The sequence below is a fragment of the Microcebus murinus genome, chromosome 13 (genome assembly GCF_040939455.1).
Source record: "Microcebus murinus isolate Inina chromosome 13, M.murinus_Inina_mat1.0, whole genome shotgun sequence".
Classification (NCBI taxonomy): Eukaryota; Metazoa; Chordata; class Mammalia; order Primates; family Cheirogaleidae; genus Microcebus; species Microcebus murinus.
Genome location: NC_134116.1, coordinates 66,149,290 through 66,170,894, shown reverse-complemented (window position 1 = coordinate 66,170,894; position 21,605 = coordinate 66,149,290). Strand labels below are relative to the sequence as shown.

Genomic DNA, 21,605 nt, shown 5'->3' with positions numbered 1-21,605 from the left:
ACTAACGCCTGTATCATTTTGGCCAGTGGTTGGGAAGGGCAGGTAAGTCCTTTGTTTATTTGTGCCACAGGAGATAGCCCAGCCCTACCTGGTAAAGGGAGATCCTGGGCAGAGATGGGATGATCAGAATCATCAACTACAGTTGAACATTAATTGCTGGAATGTTGAGGAAAAATTTGGATTTTGAGACAAGAAGATCTGCCAAAATTTCCCTCTTTTGCCGGCAAAGTAAACTGTCTTTCCTTTCTCCTCAAACCGCTTGTTCTTGTTCTTCTTTGGCCTCACGGACAGGTATAGTTGAGCTTTCGGTAACATTACCTCTTTATTATTACCCAAACTTAGGCAAGAGTAGTTAATTTAGTGTGAAATACGTCTGAATATAAATATGTATATATAAGCATATATATTCTGTGCATATAAATCTGTCTATAAATCATCTCAACTATCATAATATGGTACTCTGGTATCATCAGACATATGGGTCGTAATCATATTGTATTTCAAAGAAGTATGGTCACTGAATGAGAAAAAGGTTAGGGGCAGTGTTCTTAAACCTATTACTAATTCTTAGATATACTTTTGATCCTATGAACACTGATGATTTTTCTCCATGCAAGAATATTTTTCAGTTACCATATTTTTTAAACAATTTAACATTTATACCAGTCAAATCAGATGTAATAATTAACATAATAGAGAAAAACTCTAGTAAAATTATTTTATTTTGTTGTAACATCCATCTCTAACAGTTTGAAATAAAAATGTCCATGGTCTTAATTGAGCTGTACGTTGCTTTCTTTTAGAATGTCTCTTTTTTCATTAAAATAATTTCTAAACCACTCTATGTGCTCAACCTTCTGTTTAACACTCAGATATGGGTTTTTAGAAAGGCCACACATCACCAGCTCCATGAAGTGGCGAATTGGTCCTTGCTTTGGAAAACCCTCCAGGTATTTATCCAGAAATATATGTTCATGAAATTCTGAACCATCATCATCAAAACCTGGGAAATGAGACAAAACACATTATAATTTTATATATAAAGCCTACATCATAAAATATTAATGAGGTACCATAATATTACAGTCAGAGGCATGAACTTTGGAGTTAGACCTAGGTTTGCCTACTAATTTAACAACTGTGACTGTGGATAAATTAACTAACTTCTCTGGGCATCAGTTTCCTCAGGTCTAATATGAGGATTAGAATAGCAACTTACTGGGGATTTTGTAAAGATTAAATAGACACAAAGCATATAAAGATCTTTTATAATGTCTAACATACTATAAATGTTCAAAATGTAGCAGCAATTATTGCTAATGAATATTTTAATAAATATGGTAACCACTAAGAAACGATGCAAACTATATTTAAAAATACATAAATAAAACAAGATGAAATCATGAAAAATGTTCCAAGCAGCTCACAGGAAGCCAAGAAAAGACAAAAAAAGGATTAAGAAATAGAGAAAATGAACAGAAAACAAACAATAAAATGGGAGACTTAAATCCTAACAAATCAATAATTACTTTAAATGTAACTGTTCTAAATACACTAATCAAAAGACGGAGATTGGCACAGTGGACAGAAAAACATGATCCAACCATATGATGTCTATAAGAAATTCACTTCAAACACAATATAGATAGAAAGTAAAAAGCACAGAAAAAGATTTATCTTGGTTACATAAGTTTTTTTAAAAAAAACCATGATCTGCTATATGAATATCAGAGAAAGTAGATCAATAGTCTTTTTAATTTAGAATGCTGCAGGAGGGCATAATGAATAATAGATCCTTCCTGAATCAACCAATGAACGAATGAGAGTCAAGTGGTTTTAACACATATAAAGCAAAGGAAAAAAGGTGATAAACAGAGTATACTATATACAAAAATAAGTTCTAGATGGATTAAACAGAAAAAGGCTAACAGATTTATGTATAAATTAAATCTCTATTCACTAAAGACATTCTAAACAGAGTTAAAAGTAAGCAAGGACTTCTAGGTAATATGTGACAAACTGAATCCATGCTTAAATCTCTGCTCCCTCCTACCAAATGGCAGTAAAAGAAATAAAAAGCATAAAAGCACAAAGAGAAAAGAAAAAGAAACAATAATGGACAGGAGATAGCAACATTTTAGAAGATGAAAAGTGCACATCTGAGTAGTAACTGACTTAGCAGAGCAGAAGAGGCTAAAACCTAAATACCTGTAAAAGGGGAAGATAGTAAGAAGCAAACAGGCTTCAAAAGGCTTCAGGAAATAGAAGCACAAAGTACTCCTGAAGTTAGGAATAGGGATAAAGGGCAAACCCCGGGAGGATTAATTGAAAATTGGTTCAGGGAATAGTAAGATCTCCCATGTCCCATCTCCCAGCTGCACCTTCAGATGACTATCCTCATCCATTCTCAGAGGAGATGGACAGTTTACTTTCTGGAGAAATTGAAGTGGAAAGAGGAGATAAGTCACTGGATTGATAAGAGGAGTAAATGAAAGCCTGTATGCTGAATGGTGAGACACCCCCTCGCCTCCAGTCCCTTTCCCCAGCCAGTTCTCAGAGCACAGCCGCTGCGGCCTATGATATCAAGTCAGGTGGTTGGAAGATGTCTCACTGGAGAAACTCAGTGAGAAGAATTATAAATATGCAGTTAGGGGAGTTACTATATGAAGACCCAAATCCTCTGAAATGAAGCCACCAGTGGACAAGTCCCACCCATTCATACACATCTAATAAAGAGCTTTTCATGGCCTTCTTCTAAAGCATAAACAAACATACAAAGAACAGCAGACATTTTTCTTTTGGGTCTCAGTTTGAATCTGGATTTCAGAACAGCAGACATTTTAAGAAATTCTCTAACATAAGTGACAGACACCTTGGCAGAAACTGATACCTCTCTATTAATATCAAAACCCATTTTCCCTTTTTACCATGGTAAAAGAATTAAAAACCTTTATGTGGCTGTTCAACAATATTATATTTTCCAGCCCCTTTTGAGTTAGCCTTGGACATGTTATTAAATCTTTACCAGTGGAATCTGAACAGTGGCAACGTGTAACAGTAAAATTGCTTACACTATGTCATCTTCCCCCTTCCTGAAGCCTGAGCACAATATGCCTGTGATTTATCTTTTATCATGCAGATCAGAAAAATGCCCTACAGAGGGAAGATAAATAAGATGGAAGAAACCTGGATCCTAGAATAATTGTGTACACACAGCTGTTTACTGATCTGGAACTTGAATAAATATACAATATCAAATTAATTTCAATCCTGTTTGAACCACTGCATCAATGGGATCTCAGTGAAATAGCAGCTAGTGTTAACCCAACACAAACTCCAAAAGAAAAGGAAACTAATAGGTAGGTAGCAGAAGCAAAGTAATTAATACCAAGAACAACAAAAATTTATAAGTTAAAAATATGATAGCATAAACAAAAACCCAACAGAAAGGATATAAGATAAAAGTTGAGGAGTATTTCCAGGGCATGAAACAAACAAGACAAGAAAAAAATAAACAAAATTATTAGAGGCCTAGATTATCAAATAAATGACATAAGAAAATTTGCCCAGAACAGAAAAATAAAGTTCCCAAATTAAAAGAACTCAGTGATACCTAGAATAATTATTTTAAACAAATAAAATCCCTTAGCAGGGATCATCACCCTGAAACTTATGAATATTATGATGAGAAGATGCTAAAAATTATCAAAGAAGATAAATCATAGAAGAATCCGGGATAAAAATGGAAGAATGGCAAAAACATTCTCAACAGCATAAGACAATGGAGCAATGGCTTCACAATTATGAAATGAAACTATTTCCAATCTCAAATTTTATACTCAGCCACACCTTGTATCTCATTAATACAATGGTTTTATGACTAAAGGACACAAGCATAAGTCTTTACAAGTTGAAATGTTCTCCAAATTTAGGTAGAATCTCATACCCAATATTTAATGGATTAGAAAACTCACTAAGTAATATCCTGCTTAGCAACTAGAAAACTGTTACCATTTGCAGTTCTCACCCCTTTTATGTCATAGAAATTCATGGTGCATTTTTGCCATGTAATTTTATTTCTTCATTTTCCTTATCAAATTTCTAGAATTCAGTGAAACACTAATTCTTTTTAAAAAATCACTGTTAGATTTCTTTTAGGATACCATGAAGATATCTATACAGTGTTCTAAAATTCAGGTACATATCTAGACTCTAAAATTGAAAATCTGGCAGAAATAATGTCAATCAATAAATTTTATAAACCTTTGAAGTTAATACTTACCTGCTTCATTGTTAATAGGGAACTCCCACAGTTTGCCCTCTTTAGTCCACTGGATCATCTCTTCAAACTCATTCCGAAAGGGCTGTTCGTTTACTGTGGCTAACTGCTTGGCAAATTCCACATCCCAAAGTGAAGGTGAGGTGTCTGTATAATAAAAGCATTTCACATAAGCAGAAGTCAGCGTAGATATCTTCTTTTAAAAAATGTTATAATCAACTCTGAATTGATCATATACTTTCAGACCTTGACCCAATTAAACAGTATTAATAAAACGTTACTGAGTGCTAAAACTGCCAACAAAAATGATATGTAAAGACTATAATAATGGCAAGCTTAATGTTTGTTTTACTACAACTGCCAGGTAATCACTGCCCCCTTGACTGGACAGGAAAAAAGAAATTTGATAATTGCTTAAGGGTCTTTTTATGAATGTATTTTTTCGAACTCCTGACCTTGAGCTATCCACCCGCCTCGGCCTCCCAGAGTGCTAGGATTACAGGCGTGAGCCACTGCGCCCAGCCTTGATGTATTTTTTTATACAACATGTGACTTTGATCTGTAAAGTCTAGCCTGTTTATTTTAGTCTGTCAAAACTAGTACTAATATATGACTATAAAAGCCCACAGAAATTAAACTAACAGACTAATATTAATGATATTATTATTATCCACTTATGGATACTTAGCACTTCCTTGGTACTTCAATGCTGTTTATGTGTTAGTTCCTTTAATCCTCACAACCAATCCAATTAGTAAGGTATTATGTTGCCTTATTACCACCATCATACTACATGTTTCAATCATTTATTTACTTTTGAAATTTAAGACATCTTTTCAAGAATGAGTCATATTCCCATCAGTCACTGTTGCTGGGAATGTAAAATGGTATTAACTACCTTGGAAAAAGTTTGATAGCTTCTTAAAGAGTTAAGACTACCCCTATTTTTCAACACAGCCTTTTCACTCCTGGATATTCACCCAAGAGAAAAGACAACACACGTCCACACAAAGACTTATATAGGAAAGCTCACGGCAGCTTTCTCTGTAGTAGCCAAATTCGGGTTGTAATTTGGGAAACAACCTAAATGTCCATTCACAGGTGAATGGATACAAAAATGTAACACATTCACATAATTATAATACTACTTAGTAATAAAAATGAATTACTGGTACATGCAACTGCATGGATAAATCTCAAACCAGTATGTGGACTGAAAGAAGCCAGCCACAAAAGAGTACATACTGTTTAATTTCAGTTATATAAAATTCTAAGAGATGCAAACTAATCTATTGTCACAGAATGCAGATCAGTGGTTGCCTGAAGACTGTGTGTGTGTGTGTGCGCGCATGTGTGTGACAAAAGGACACAAGGAAACTTTAGTCGGTAATGGAAACGTTCACCATCTTGACTGGCAATTTCATGGATATATATGTCAAAACTCACTGAATCACACAACTTGAATGTGTATAATTTGTTGCACGTAAATTATACTTTCATAAAGCTGGAAAAAAAAATGAATTATCAATAGCTACTCTTTCCCCTAGAATTTTATTCCTTACTTATTTTTTCAAACTTTTTTGATCTTTATTTCAGTGTGATTTTGATTTTTTAAATAAAACAGGATCAAATAGTTTGGTGACCTGTTTTTTCCCCACTTAATAGCTATATTACAATTAACCCCCTATTGTTGGATATTTTGATCATTTACATATTTTCTCTTTTAAACACTGTAGTAATGAATCTCCTTATAGTTAGTTGCACTTTTGCACATATCTATAATTATTTCCTTAGAATAAATTCCTAGGTACAAAATTCCTGGGTTAAAGGCATAGAACACATATGATTTATTCTCCAGCTTACCTTTTTATCTACTTTTGTCAATCCCACTGAAACATCCCAATAAGCAGCTCATTTACTCTTCTATCTAGGTAAGCTTTATCTATTTTGCTTTTTCTGAATCTGTTTCTATGAGCCTTTATGTGCAGGAATGTGTCTAGCCACACACTGACTGGTGCATTTTAAGTATATTGGCCTAGACCATTGGATACTGAGAAAAGATCACAACAGTTAGACTGAAATCAGTCATATTTACAGAGCAGTCCCAATAGCAAGATAACTTAATTAAGCTGTAAGTGTAAGCCTGATTAGGCTACATTGCCTGTTGACTCTAGGTTATACTAGGATAACCAGTAGGGCCTATGACTATATCCTTTGCAGTAGTGGTAAGAACTTACTGGGGAACCAGACATGGAAATCACAGGACAGAAGAACTCAAGTCAGTAAGTAATTACTGAATGTCAGCTATACTTCAGGCATTATTATAGGTGGTAGGAAAACAGCAGTGTATAATTGCTAAATTTAAGTTTCCACATTACTGCTATTCTTGTATTTAATTGGGAACAAAAGACAGTCTTTAGACTCATGCAAATATAGCTTATTAAAATAGTACCTTCATAAGTAAATTATCGCGTAAATTTGTGTGCTATTTTCTCTTTAGAGTATAATCATTTTATATTATTTTATAAAATACACAAAACTTAAGTCCTTCCTTGCCAGCTAATTTCAATTTTAGGAACAAGATTTTTGATTTTAAAAAGTAAGCTATCTCGGCCGGGCGCAGTGGCTCACGCATGTAATCCTAGCATTCTGGGAGGCCAAAATGGGTGGATCGTTTGAGTTCAGGAGTTCGGGACCAGCCTAAGCAAGAGCAGGACCCCGTCTCTACTAAAAATAGAAAAGGAATTAATTGGACAGCTAAAAATATACAGAAAAAATTAGCCGGGCATGGTGGCACATGCCTGTAGTCCCAGCTACTTGGGAGGCTGAGGCAGAAGGATCGGTTGAACCCAGGAGTTTGAGGTTGCTGTGAGCTAGGCTGATGCCATGGCACTCTAGCCTGGGCAACACAGTGAGACTCTGTCTCAAATAAATAAATAAAAAGTAAGCTGTCTCCTTAAAGATTCCAAGTTTCTCTTTTGGCTAGATAATAGCAGCTGCTCTAATAATAAATTCCGTTTTGAAGCAAGCTTAACAGGTACCACTCAAATAGAGGAGAGGTGATTCATTCTTCATGCCTTTGCATTATGTATTTGGCTTTCCTCATACACAATAGAATGCAGTTTTCACAATACAAGAAGGGGGTTGCTCTTTTAGCTTCACTTTCAGTTCACATGAGGAAACACTGACTGAATTAACTCCTTTCCTATGGAGAGATATTATACAGCTCAGTTTATTCAAAGAAGAATTTAAGATTCACGATAACTAATTCCACAGCAGGGCACAGTGGCTCATGCCTGTAATCCTAGCACTCTGGGAGGCCGAGGCGAGAGGATTGCTCAAGGTCAGGAGTTCGAAACCAGCCTAAGCAAGAGCAAGACCCCGTCTCTACTAAAAGATAGAAAGAATTTAATTGGCTAACTAAAAATATATAGAAAAAATTAGCCGGGCATGGTGGCGCATGCCTGTAGTCCCAGCTACTCGGGAGGCTGAGGCAGAAGGATCACTTGAGTCCAGGAGTTTGAGGTTGCTGTGAGCTAGGCTGATGCCACGGCACTCTAGCCCAGGCAACAGAGTGAGACTCTGTCTCAAAAAAAAAAAAGATAACTAATTTCTGTCATCTATAAGCCACTTGACTAGGTGGTACAGGGTACACAAACATGAGTGAGACCTAACCTTAATATCAAGGAGTTACTGAACAGTCAGAAAATCAGAAGTTTAGATAAGTAACAGGTAGAAAGATTAAGTGAGCCACTGGAGGCTGGCCTAGGCCTATCACACACAACATTATTTCTACCAACATCCAAAAAGCTAACTTCCATTCTTCCGAAATGCTCATCACTTATAAGCTGGAGACCATTTGTATTGAGTTTCTTCGTTTCTCTTATCAGTAAGCCAAATTTAATAGCAAGTAAGAGGACACTCTTATTTCTCTTTCGGAATTAAAATGGCAAATTTGAAGGATTTGACTTCTTACCCAAAGAGGAAAAGGGGAAGAATAGAGAACAAAGAGTAACCATGAAGGAGAAAACACTACAAGTCTATTAAATATATTCCCCAAATGTTCTTCCCATCTCCTGAACTATCACTATATCACTTCAATAAGTCATTTCTATAAATGCTACCTCCTCCCCTAGACAGGAAACTGCTGAGGAGCAGGAACCATAGCTTATCTTTATGTAATAGCACAAAGATGCATTGTAAATGGTAGGTGATTACTAATATTCTGACCCAAATTAACAGCTAATCTATACCTTTGGATTCATACAGCTGGTAGTATTTACCTCCCATTGTCTCACAGAATGCAACATTTCAAGGAAGAAACTTGACCAAGACTAGCAATGTTGACAACTACATTAATTCATAAGCAGAATCCAGGCCAATGATGAGATGGAATATTAAAATATTCAGCCATTATATCATCAAAATACTAACAACATCTTTGAAAGAAGGAATGTTTCTCCATCTGAGAAAGTGTTTTTTTTCCTTAACAAACCTGTTTCAGGTGCTTCTTCAGTAACTGCCTTAATGTCAAAAATATCAAGTCTCTTCCCCTTGAATAAATCTTTCCTAAGAACAAATAAAAGAAAAAATATTTTAATGAATATATTTATAAACTGTCAACAAAATATGAGAAAATTTTTACATGAAATATTCTATATAGAAATTAAAAATAATTTCATTGACCCACACAAGATATTTTAGCTAAATTACCATATTTTTAACACCAGTAACTAAAAACAGGAACATATGCAATTGAATTTTTGCTTCACTAAACAACAAAGCAGTTACAGTGGTTTAATTTCCAAAATACCTAATTGAAAAGATTAGTTTAATTTGTCATACTCTTTATTTGATATCTTTAGTATTAACATCATAGAAAACTCAATGTTATAAAAAGCTATAATAATATGCTAAAATTGAAACTACTAAAATCAACATTTGTCTTTAAGGGCAGAAAATAGTATAATGTTTAATTACAGATTATAATTATAAAAGATGCCACAGATAATTCAAAAAATTCCCTCTTATAAAGCAATCATTCTGCAGTTTAAAAATAAGTATTAACTTTCTTTATATAACTATTTTTTTTTTTTTTTTTTTTTTTTGAGACAGAGTCTCGCTTTGTTGTCCAGGCTAGAGTGAGTGCCATGGCGTCAGCCTAGCTCACAGCAACCTCAAACTCCTGGGCTCGAGCGATCCTTCTGCCTCAGCCTCCCGAGTAGCTGGGACTACAGGCATGCGCCACCATGCCCGGCTAATTTTTTTTTTTTTATATATATATCAGTTGGCCAATTAATTTCTTTCTATTTATAGTAGAGACGGGGTCTCGCTCTTGCTCAGGCTGGTTTTGAACTCCTGACCTTGAGCAATCCGCCCGCCTCGGCCTCCCAAGAGCTAGGATTACAGGCGTGAGCCACCGCGCCCGGTCTTTATATAACTATTTTTAATTAACAATTGACAAAAAAGTCAAGTTAATAGGTAATGTTTTCTTGTATACTTGATAATCAACTGCTTTATGCATCAATTCACATATTTACTTGAATACATTTATTGGCAGATTAAAAACCAGTTTATAAACGGAGGGTTAATTTTTAAAATAATTTTGAATTCTCCTTTACAGACTAAATTACTTTTTTCTACTAAATGAAACTAATTCAAAAAAATGCAAATGTGATACTAAAGTTAACTAAAGTGATCTCAAATCATATAAACTTTCCTCTAGCAGATTCCCAAGTATTTGTAAACAAAGGCCTTTATGCTCCAAAACTATCCTCAGTGACTTGCATTCTTATCCCTCAATTGTGTGTCAGGTAAATAGAATGATGGACTAAACAACCTACGATGAAGAGGGAATGCTGAAGTAAAGTATGGAATTGTAATGGAGGAATGTACTAAAAAGAAAGGGAACGAACATTTGCTGCGTACCTACTATATAATAGATAGTTTACAAAGATATCTGTAGATAGATATTTCTGATAGATATTTGCATAGATATCTGTAGACAGATATTTCTGAAGGTATTTCTTTTCTATTCCTCAAGAAAACCATTTAAGCAAGGTTCCACTTTCAGCATTTTATAGATGAGGAAATAGACTGGCGGAGGCGATAAAAGGTGCCCCAGTCACAGAATTAGTGCCAGTGCCAAGATTCTAAGGCAGGCCTGTGTGAACTGTCAGTCTCCAACAGAAGGAATCAGTCCAGGCCTGGGCTGTCTTAGTGTCCCAAATCCTGCCCATGTCACAGCAGGGTGAACAACTTGGCATATGACCACTGCTTTTCCTTACTCCCCTTTAGCTGGCTTTTTAACACAGTCCTTGTATGCACAGAAACCCCTTTCCTACTTTTTTAGCTTCTCCCTTGCCGCCTTCTAATCTTTAATGGCAGCCAATATAATAATATCATTAAAAATCAAACTATATGCCATTCTGATGTAGTTGCATAGAATCATGGCAGACCCAACTGACTCAATTAAATTTTCTTGAGGATTAACTGATTCGTTAAATATTCTTAGGTAAAACTCCAGGTACATTTTCTACTTTAGTCAATAATATATCATGGATATTAAATTAATTTAAATTAGTAATTCAAATAATCTTCCAAAGTCACCATAATCTCTTGAATTTCCTACATTAACTACTGACCACCTTGCCAGTCTTTCTGTACAAATCAGTAATTTAACACCTTGAAGGAGTTAACACAAGTTCCTGATTATACTTAAATCCATGGAATACACAACATATTGAAAATACTCTAATTACAAGCACATCCTGCTACAAAGATGTTAGTTTTTGTCAGACCATGCCAATATCTGGTTCCTCCTTCTACTCAGGGTTCAAAGGAGAGAAAGAAGAGAAACTAGTAAATACAGAACAACTTTTGATTATAAAATAACTACATAAGGCATGGCTCAGCATCTTTAAGAGCAAATTAGCAAATTCAAATTGCTACAAATAATCTATTAGCCACTTTAAGGTATTATATGGACATTTTTCCTTTTTTTTTTTTTGAGACAGAGTCTCACTTTTGTTGACCAGGCTAGAGTGAGTGCCGTGGCGTCAGCCTAGCTCACAGCAACCTCAAACTCCTGGGCTCAAGCGATCCTCCTGCCTCAGCCTCCCAAGTAGCTGGGACTACAGGCATGTGCCACCATGCCCGGCTAATTTTTTGTATATATATTTTTAGTTGGTCAATTAATTTCTTTCTATTTTTAGTAGAGACGGGGTCTCGCTCAGGATGGTTTCGAACTCCCAACCTCGAGCAATCCGCCCGCCTCGGCCTCCCAGAGTGCTAGGATTACAGGCGTGAGCCACCGCGCCCGGCCTCCTTTTTTTTTTAATGGTGGTTATTTCTCTCAACGTATGATGTAACATGACTGCATAGACAGATATAGAGGATATATCATATACATAGTATTAGGCATTTATATTCAGAATGAAAAAATAATGCTTCTTGCAAAACGTTTATCTGTTCAGAATTCAGCAAGCTCCACTTATTCTAAATCAGGGGACCTCTATTCAGCATGGGTAGATGTGAGGCAAGGGTCATTTTGATTTAAGGTATGGAATAATCTAGGATTGCTAAATCCAGAACATCTTTCTCTCTCTAGGAAATGGTATCAGAGAGTGAGCACACAGCTATAAATGCATTCCTAATGTTTAGGCACCCATCAGCAATAATATACACAAGCAATAAAGTAAATCTACAGTTAATGTAAAAACAAACCACACAAACAAAATCCAATAGGCTACAAAGCCTGATACCTTCTTCTAAGATCAGCAGTCTTCTCCTGGCCAACATAATTGTCCATTCCTTCATCAAACTGAATCTGATGCTCTGGTCTTGTACTAACTCTGGCTGTAGCAGATCTGGCAACTTTCATATTTGATATTATGTTACCAAAACTGAAATAATAAAAACGGTATATTGGCTACAGAACAGTAATAAACTTTCTTAAACAGGAGATTGATATCATTTACCATTTCACTTTTATGCACTAATACAGCATAAAAAGTTATGCTTAAATAAAAAATATCACATGTTAACATTCACATAAGAGACTACTGAGATTTGTTTACTTCTATCTTTTAAAGATGTTCTTCAGAAATCTTCATTTAAAACATAAAAGTATCACTTTTGAAAAATTAAGAAACATCCAAAGAAGCTAAGAGGAAAGCACAATCAGTATCTCTATGCCTACCATCTACATTGAGTAAGTAAATTAAAGTTTAGATTTAGCCATTTTTATTTGTTGCCTTGAGTCACTTGACTAACAGTACAGGTATTTATTTTTTTCTTTTCTTTCTTTCTTTTTTTTTTTTTTTGAGATAGAGTCTCACTCTGTTGCCCTGGCTAGAGTGCCGTGGGGTCAGCCTAGCTCACAGCAACCTCAAACTCCTGGGCTCAAGCAATCCTGCTGCCTCAGCCTCCCGAGTAGCTGGGACTACAGGCATGTGCCACCATGTCCGGCTAACTTTTTTCTATATATTTTTAGTTGGAAAATTAATTTTTTTCTCTTTTTAGTAAAGACAGGGTCTCGCTCTTGCTCAGGCTGGTTTTGAACTCCTGACCTTGAGTGATCCTCCCACCTCGGCCTCCTAGAGTGCTAGGATTACAGGTGTGAGCCACCGTGCCTGGCCTATTTTTTTCTTTTTAACTTCCTGAGATAAAACTGTTACACACACTCATTGAGAATGACTGATATAGATCACTCTCCAAAATGAAGCAGTGCCACTACTTACTATATGTGGACGGCAGCAGTATAACCTGGCATAAGGCAATGAGAGAAGAGGATAAGTAGAAAGATGTCAGCTCAAATGTAAGACTAAGAGGAAAGAGAAGGAAACAGGCCTGAAGATTATTATGCATACACCAAATAACTATTTAATGTTATTGTGCATACACCAAATAACTATTTAATGAAAAAAATTAATTTTCTCAGGGAAGCTATCTTATTCTGTTATTTATTTTTAATAACATGACTGAATTTACCATTTCTTTTTCATGGACAAGAAACCATGTAACTTCCTAAAAGAAAAGTTTACCATTCAATTGGTCTCTTAAAAACTACAATCTTACTTAAGATATAACTTTTTAAAAAAATCGAATTGCTAAAATTCTATTTATGAGGTATATTTTATATATAAATGTATATATTATGTGGTATTATATTACCAGCTACTTGAAAATGGCCTACTTTGAGATATAACCATTACTGACATAACTATTTGATTCACTTACCTAACTTTAGGTCTCTCCCCATCTTTCTGTGCCTTTGAGTCTTCCTCGTGCTGTCGCAGCTGCCTGAGCAGGTCTGACTTGGTTGCCTTCTTGTCAAAGGGGAGAGAATCTGCAACCGCAGATGCAGCTGCCACCAACTCAGGACTCAGAGACTCATTTCTGAAAAAGAAAATGAAAAACAAATGAGAAAGAAAAAAAGAAGGATTTCTTATTATGCCATTATTAGTTCACTGAAAAGTAAAATGATTTTGGGAGGGAAAACTTTCTTTCATTCCAAAAAGTATTCATTCAATTCAATTTCTAACAAAAGCAAGAAATTCTCAAATATTAGTTATCGGTTTTATATAAACTTTGAAATGTTAAAAGTTAAAGTTAATGGCTACTTACTGAAGCAAAATACTCATCAGAACAATATGTTAAGGTGAAGAGGTGAGGGATCAGGCTCAAAAATTATAAATTAGTGGAATATTTAATTACATGCCATTTAATTTTAAAAATACACATTGCAAGCAAATATTACATAAAGGTGCTTAACCTGTTCATAGAAGATTTATTCATAATGGCCCCAAACTGGAACCAACCCAAAGGTCTATCAATGGATAAACAAACTGTGATATGTCCATACAATAGAACTGTACTCAGCTCATACCAACAACATGAATGAATCTCATAGACATTAGACCAAATGAAAGAAGTTGGGCACAAAAGAGTACACACTGTATGATTCAATTTATATCAAGTTCCAGAACAGGCAAAACTAATCTGAGATAAAACAAACATCAGAACAGCAGATGCCTTAGGACAGAAGGCTACTAACTAGGAAGATGGAAATGGGAAAGATTCAGTGTCTTCATAAGTGCATGGGTTACATGGGCTTCTTCATTGTCAAAATCCTACAGCTGAGATTTGTACATTTTATGTAAATTTTATCTTAAAAAAAAAGAGTGATAAATCATCATCATCAAGTAGGAGATGGAAATGATACATGAATGACAATATGTTGGTCATTGTTGAAGCTGACAGGTACAAAGTGTTCATTACACAATTTTGTGTACTTTGCATACGTTTTACATTTTTCATAAGAAAAACTTTTCACTAAACATTCAGACCACAAGACTACCAGACACACCTGGCCCCATGTATTGAGGAAGATAAAAGATAGAAGTACAGCAAGCTAGCAAGGCAGCCTTGGGTGTCCATCTCAGTGGGAGTCCTCACATGTTTATGAGGGTGACACTTCACAGAGTTATCCCAGAATTAGGAGATGAGATCTGCATCATGCAGACACAGGAGCCAATATCTCTTGTAACAAGATCACATACAGAGATTCCAAGGTCCCTGTGAGAGACATGCAGTAACAAGAGTAACTCCACTCAAGGAAGTCCCAAGTATGGTGTCCCCACCAGGTACCTCCAGTTCTTCCAGGCTGGATGCAATCTATCAATCAGGGGTCAAATTTTGTCAAGACAATGCTGCCTGCAACATAACTGACATTCTACAGTTACCAGGTTACCAAGTCAGGCAGGTTATATTTTCAGAAAATAGAGACAGCAATATTTCTGGTCTCACATGCTCTTCTAAAACATTGCCACACCCCATCAAGAGGGGGAATCTATCTCCCTCCCCTCAAAACCAGAGGAAACTTTGTGAGACACACATTCTCCCCTTGGAACCCTGGTTCCTAAACTGTGCCCTAAGGCACTCTGGGGTACCATAGAGAAATATGGCCACATCTGCCAGTAACTAAATAGACTGGCAGTTCACAGTTTTAACATTACTTTTGTTCCTCAGTATCTGCAGGGGTAGGTGGTGGGGTGGTAGCATGGGGGTGTTGTTTCCAGGGCCGCACCCTCGCCACAGATGGATGCACACGTTCCTTATATAGAATGGGATAGTATTTGCATATAACCAATGCAATCCTCCCATAGAGTTTAAATGATCTCTAGATTACTTACAATACCTAATACAATATAAATGCTATGTAAACAGTTGTTATACTGTATTTTTTAATTAGTACTATTTTTATTTGTTGTATTGTTACTTATTGTTTTTTAAAAAAATACTTTCGATCTGTGGTTGGTTGAATTTGAGGATGCAGAACCCAAGAATACAGAAGGCCACTGTATATTGCTGCATTTCTTTTGCTGATATCATATGTTTGTTAAGATGGTCTCAGCAGTTGCTGTGATTACAAAACAAGCACCCCACAAAAATCAGTGTGGAACAGGGTTGAAGGTGACAATATCCAATCTGATTTCCAAGGCTAGGTCATTAAAAAAAAATACAACTTCTTCTTGGCTCACTTTCTCTTGAGACACTTGCTCCTGAAACCCAGCCACCATGCTGTGAGAACGCCCAGGCTACACAGAGAGGCCACACATCTGTGTTTCTGCTAATACTCTCCGCTAAGGTCTCAGCTGACAGCCAGCTTCAACTGCCAGGCCAGTGAGTGAGCAAACCAGATGATTCTAGCCCTGAGACTTCTAAGTCTTCCAGCTGAAGCCCCAGGCACCATGGAGCACAGACTAGCCTGTATTCTCTCCAAATTGCTGTTCCATAGAAGCTGTGACGACAATAAATGGTGGTTTTATGCCAGTGAGTTTTGGGGTTATTTGTAATGTAGCCATGGTAACCCTATCATTGGCAGTTCAGTTACATACAAAGATGTAACCGAAATACATAATTCAAAGAAAGACAAAAAATAAAGTCTGGCTACGCATGAAGCAATGATGACAATACATCATGAAGTAAGGATTATGACTAACCCAATTGTGTGCACCTTGGATTCCTTAAAAAAAGGAAAGCAGGCAGAAATAAAATAATCCCTCCCCCCAAAATGTACCTCATTCACCAATCTTTTGTAGGAATTACGCCTCTCTTCTTTGAACATAAGACCACTGATAGAAGGTTCCAACATATATCTTCTACATACATCACACACATAGTACACCCTCCAATATTTCCAATTTTGTTTTAAGTGGAAAAGTGGAACAAGAATGTAAAAAAGCTTACAAAGCAATCAAAGTATGAAATCCTTTTACATTTCTATGCTTGTCTTATTCATAGCTATTGCAAAGCAGTTTTAAAAATTACCTTTACTGGTAATTTACTAGATTGTAGAGAATGGAATAACAGGATATCCTCTTGTTATTTAAAACAAAATAATAACAGCATTCCTCAAGTAATTATTAGAGTCCTTGTGTTTACCAGCTGATATACTTTTTTTGTGAGACGGAGTCTCACTCTGTTGCCCTGGCTAGAGTGCTATGGTGTCAGCCTAGCTCACAGCAACCTCAAACTCCTGGGCTCAAGCAATCCTCCTGCCTCAGCCTCCTGAGTAGCTGAGACTACAGGCATGCGCCACCATGCCCGGCTAATATTTTCTATATATTTTTAGTCGGCCAATTAGTTTCTTTGTATTTTTAGTAGAGATAGTGTCTTGCTCTTGCTCAGGTTGGTTTTGAACTCCTGACCCTTGGCCTCCCAGAGTGCTAGGATTACAGGCGTGAGCCACCTTGCCTGGTCTACCAGCTGATATTTATCCTTCATTAATTCATTATCTCACAAGTATTCTAATTAGAAATATTTTTTACTTAAAAAGCATAACTGGGGTTTCAAAAATTAGTATCAAAGAACATTCAAATTACAATTCAATTTACCTCTTGTCTGGAGCATGTTCTGTAGTTTTTTGAAACCTGCCAAGTGTAGGTTCCAAACTTTTAAGTGGTCTTCTGTTGGGCGGCTTTGTTGTTTGTACATTTACTGTGTTTAATTCAACTTTCATGCTCTTAATAATATCTAACAAGTCTTTTTTCGTCTTTTCCTTTACTTTGTCTTTGCTCTCTGAAGTCTCCTTGGAAATCTCACCAGTTGGAACAGACTGCTCATCTTTCTTGCTACAGATCACGCTGTTAGTGCCAAAATATCTTTGGATATTATTTTTTGTCCTGAAAGATGCATTAAAGAAAAAATTAAAAAAATACAATTCAAACTAATATAATGTAGCCATGGTAACACTATCATTGTCAGTTCAGTTACATACAAAGATGTGACCGAAATACAAAATACAAAGAAAGAAAAAAAATAATGTCTGGCTACGCATGAAGCAATGATGACAATACATCATGAAGTAAGGATTATGACTAACCCAATTGTGTGCACCTGGGATTCCTTAAAAAAAGGAAAGCGGGCAGAAATAAAAGATACATTTTTTAATCCCGCCCAATAAAGCAGTAACAAATAAAGCAGTAACAGTAACTGCAATCTATTAGCAGTAACTAATAAAGCAATAACAAAAAACTGGTATGCGTTTAAAAATTTTTTAAATTCAAGCCCTTCCATTTGCTTTTTATAATTATTAACAATCATAATGGCAGTAATTTACCATTTACTAACATACACTATGTACTTTGCCTTGTGCAACGTATTTTATGTACATTTTCTCATACCCACATCAACTCCATAAGGTTGGTATTGTGCACATTTTGCAGATAAGGAAACTGAAAATCGAAGAAGTAACTTACCCAAGGTCATGCAGCTCAGAGCTCACTAAGGCCTAAGGCACATTAGTGTGCCACAAATGGATACAGGTGTGCTAAGATACTGATCACCTGGTCCCTGGGGTGGCTTGGCTTGGCTGGGTTGGGTTGGGTTGGGTTGGGTTGGGTTGGGTTGGGTTGGGTGGGACAGGGTGGGGCAGCCTGGGGCTATTGGTGGTCCAAAGTTTGTTGCCTCCCTCCATTTACCCCAGGGTCAGTACAAATACTTTCTATATATTCCCCGACATATAAAAGGCTGAGAAACACTAATATGGTTAATAAATGACAATTTATTATTCTCACACCCAAAACTGTCAAGCCCTTGCTCTTAATATAATAATAACTCTTTAAATCTCTTCATGAGATACATGAAAAACAACACAAATGATTATGTCTGTTTTGGACCTGTGCAAAAGATTTCCTAATTCTAAGTAACCCAAATATCTAATATTATTCTGTGGAGTTAAAAATCTCTTTTGATATTTCATATTGAAAAACTTTAAAAACTAATTAATGTGCTAGTTTCAGTAAGAGGGTATAATGTATAAAAAGTCATTCATTAAATATAGCGAACATCTACTCTGTGCTGGGCACTATACCAGGCACTGACAATATATTACTAAGTAAGAATTTCATGGTCCCCACCTTTATGAAGTTAACAGGCTTCTCAAACTTTTAACATGCATAATATCCATGCTACTTGCTAAACCACAGAGTCATCGGTCCCACCAAAAAATTCTGATTCAGTAGCTCTAGAGAGGGACTGGAGAATCTGTGTTTCTAAGAAGCTCCAAGGTGATGCTATTGCCACTGGTCAGAGAACCACATTTGAGTGTCTATGTTACGTTAAGGAAGCTGTGGCCTCAGGACCACATGTATCCTTCTGGATCCCTGAATGTGACCTTTTGACTTAATCCAAATTTTACAGCACACATCCTTTTAATAAAGGGATTTGCTCTGTGAAGTTTGGATTCACTTGAGGGGCCACACTTGGGGATCGTGAGGGCCACATGTGGCCTTTAGGCCGCAGGTTCCCCACCCCTGTATCCTTACAATCTTATAGGGGAGGTTTTATCATTCCCATTTTACAGGAGAAACTGCCGCTCAAAGAAGTTAAGTTAGTTTTGTTCTGAACCTTTAGAGGTTATACAAACCACATAGGGAGCTTACTCAAAACACAGATTACTGAGATTCTTAGTTTGTAAATTTGGAATGGGGCTCAGGGATCTGCATTTTAACTAAGACCCCAGGTGATTCTGATGAGCTGATCTCAAGATCCTGCATCAGATCCTGCATCCCTGGGTTAAATACTATACCAAGTTTTCAAAGCCAGCAACTGGCAATACCAGTCTAGGGATACATTAAGAGAAAATGATAACTTAAAAAAAATGGTAACACAAACTATTAATATATTCAATCTGCTTATGAAAATGTGAGAAGCTATCACATCAGGCACTTTAATATTAGAACAAAAAATGATGGATAACTAGTATCCTCATAATCAGTATATAGGACCTTCATTATTTTCAATATATGATATAACCAATTGAGGAAAATGCTCTATTGTTTTAAACCTGAAAGTTAACATTAAAGGTATTTTAACAGAAGGGTGGTAATCAGGGGAATGAATCTCACATATAACCTTGACTACAAAGTTTTCTTCTAAGACTGCTATCACACTACAGAAAGCAATCTATATTTACTACAAGGAATCATGTATAGGTAGTAACTCCAGAACACTAAAATAATAAAACTCTAGTCCTGACCTCCCACCTGAGTTTGTTTGCACTGAAAGCATCTCATCAGCACAATTGCAACACATCCAAAACCACATTTAGAAGTTCTCATCTCAGACTGACTTTCCATTTTTCACACTTCTGTATTAAACAGGCCCCCTACCATAAATAGATACTAATATTTTTGTATTCTAAAAACTATGACATACTTAAAAATCTCTAAAATTGGCTCCTCATTCTTCTGTTAACATTAAGAATATCTTAGCCCTCCAGCGCAGACACTTGAAATCTTTGCTCTCTCTAACCACTCTACCATTATCTCATCATGTCACATTTTACTAGTTGTGCCTATACAATCTTTCTCCTCCATTCAGCTGATCTTCACCATCCTCACAGCTACTAACCTGCTTCAGCACTGTGCTTAACCAAACTGGCCCCAATTTCGCATGGAACATATGTAGTAGACTTAGGTTTTCATAATCCTGAAGTTTTCAGAAGACAAATAAGAAAACCAAGTATGTGCATCTCCATTCCTTTCCTGGCTAACTCCAACTAGTGGTCTTCCTTCAGATTTATCAGACTTCTTTTCCAGAAAGGATACCCTGAACCTCTTCTATAATGGCCAGGTGTTCCTATTTGCTCCCCCAGCTATTAATTGTTGAATGAACTCTGTGCTTACCTACCTGTCTCAGCGACTACTTCATTACACCGCACTAGAATTGTCTAGTTGGTGGAACTATATGCTTCATGATAACAAGACTGCCTTATTCGGGGTTTATAACCAGTACTGGCACTTCGTAAGAGTTTTCAATAATAAACTAAAGAATAAATGGAGGAGGCAGGAAATGAGACAAAAGGTACAACTTCGCTTGGAGAAAGTGAGGAGAAAGGGACAAGAGGAATAAGGCGCGGCGTGTAGTAGGAATAGCACAGGACCGCAGACCAGGCGTGTCATCGCAGCTCGGTCTAGGCACACTATGACCTTGGGCAAGTCATCTTATCCTTCTGGAATTTTTCCCCCCTGAGACTTAAAGCAATGGCTTCTAATATCCCGCAGAAAATAACATTGACTCCAGGAAATCGGAGACTGATAACTGAATGTGCAGGAAGCGGGATGGGACTGTCTGAAGACCTGCGGGGTCAACAGCGCTGAAATGCGTTACCTGACCGTTCTGTGCGGAGCAGCGAGTAGCACAAGCGCAGCCACCGATGCCTCCGGGCTTCCAGACGACAAAGGGTGACGGGAAAGGCGGCGAATTGGCAGGAGCGTCGAGACTCTAGGAAACATCGCTGAGAAACAAATTGGACAAAAAACGAACCCGGAACACTTCGTCCACCTGCCAAACACGTCCCCCGCGCTCTCTTCCGTTGCTTAGCCTGGCGAGTCCCTCTCCCTTTGCGTTCCGGTGGGCAACAGGGCCTGGTAACTGTGTTCCAGACTCGCCTGCGGCCGGGTCCAGCCAGTCGCCTCCAGGCGACTCCGCCCGCTCCGCAATTCCAAAGGTGCAATCTGAGAAGGCGACTGCTCGCTGGGCGAGGCTGTACCCGGACCCGCAGCCAGAAGAGTGGAGCGGAACCTGCTGATGGGGCCTGTAAGATGAGGCAAGGAACTGACCCTATTGGGCGATGTTTTTGGGGAAAGGGTCCACAGCATTCATGTTCTCAAAATGAGCCATGGCCATCAAAGAGATGCAAAAAGGTTACCATGGGACATGCTGCCCCATAAATTAAGCTACAATGACTTCGATAAATTCCAAAAATAATTTCAAAAGTCTGTCCTTTGAAAAACTGTAATTTGTGCAATTGACCAGA

The 21,605-nt window shown here is 37.0% G+C and overlaps 1 protein-coding gene across 1 annotated transcript; it reads right to left on the bottom strand.

Annotated features, from left to right (window-relative positions):
* Positions 1 to 704: 704 nt before the first annotated feature.
* On the bottom strand, positions 705 to 21,176 carry MRPS31 (mitochondrial ribosomal protein S31). Its single transcript, XM_020290414.2, has 7 exons — positions 20,957 to 21,176; positions 17,179 to 17,466; positions 13,520 to 13,678; positions 12,043 to 12,183; positions 8,775 to 8,848; positions 4,283 to 4,426; positions 705 to 1,003 (listed from the first exon to the last, which is right to left on the bottom strand). The coding sequence occupies exons 1-7, from the start codon at positions 21,079 to 21,081 to the stop codon at positions 774 to 776; spliced, it is 1,161 nt and encodes a 386-aa protein (XP_020146003.2). The 5' UTR covers positions 21,082 to 21,176; the 3' UTR covers positions 705 to 773.
* Positions 21,177 to 21,605: the final 429 nt, after the last annotated feature.

Bases quoted from the DNA above. Each gene is read 5' to 3' on its own strand.
- MRPS31 (XM_020290414.2), bottom strand. From the start codon at position 21,081: ATGTTTCCTAGAGTCTCGACGCTCCTGCCAATTCGCCGCCTTTCCCGT. The intron at 13,679-17,178 runs GTAAATTGAATT...TTTCTTTTTCAG, and splicing joins GAACATGCTCCAGACAAGAG to AAATGAGTCTCTGAGTCCTG. The intron at 12,184-13,519 runs GTAAGTGAATCA...TTATTATTTCAG, and splicing joins GGGGAGAGACCTAAAGTTAG to TTTTGGTAACATAATATCAA.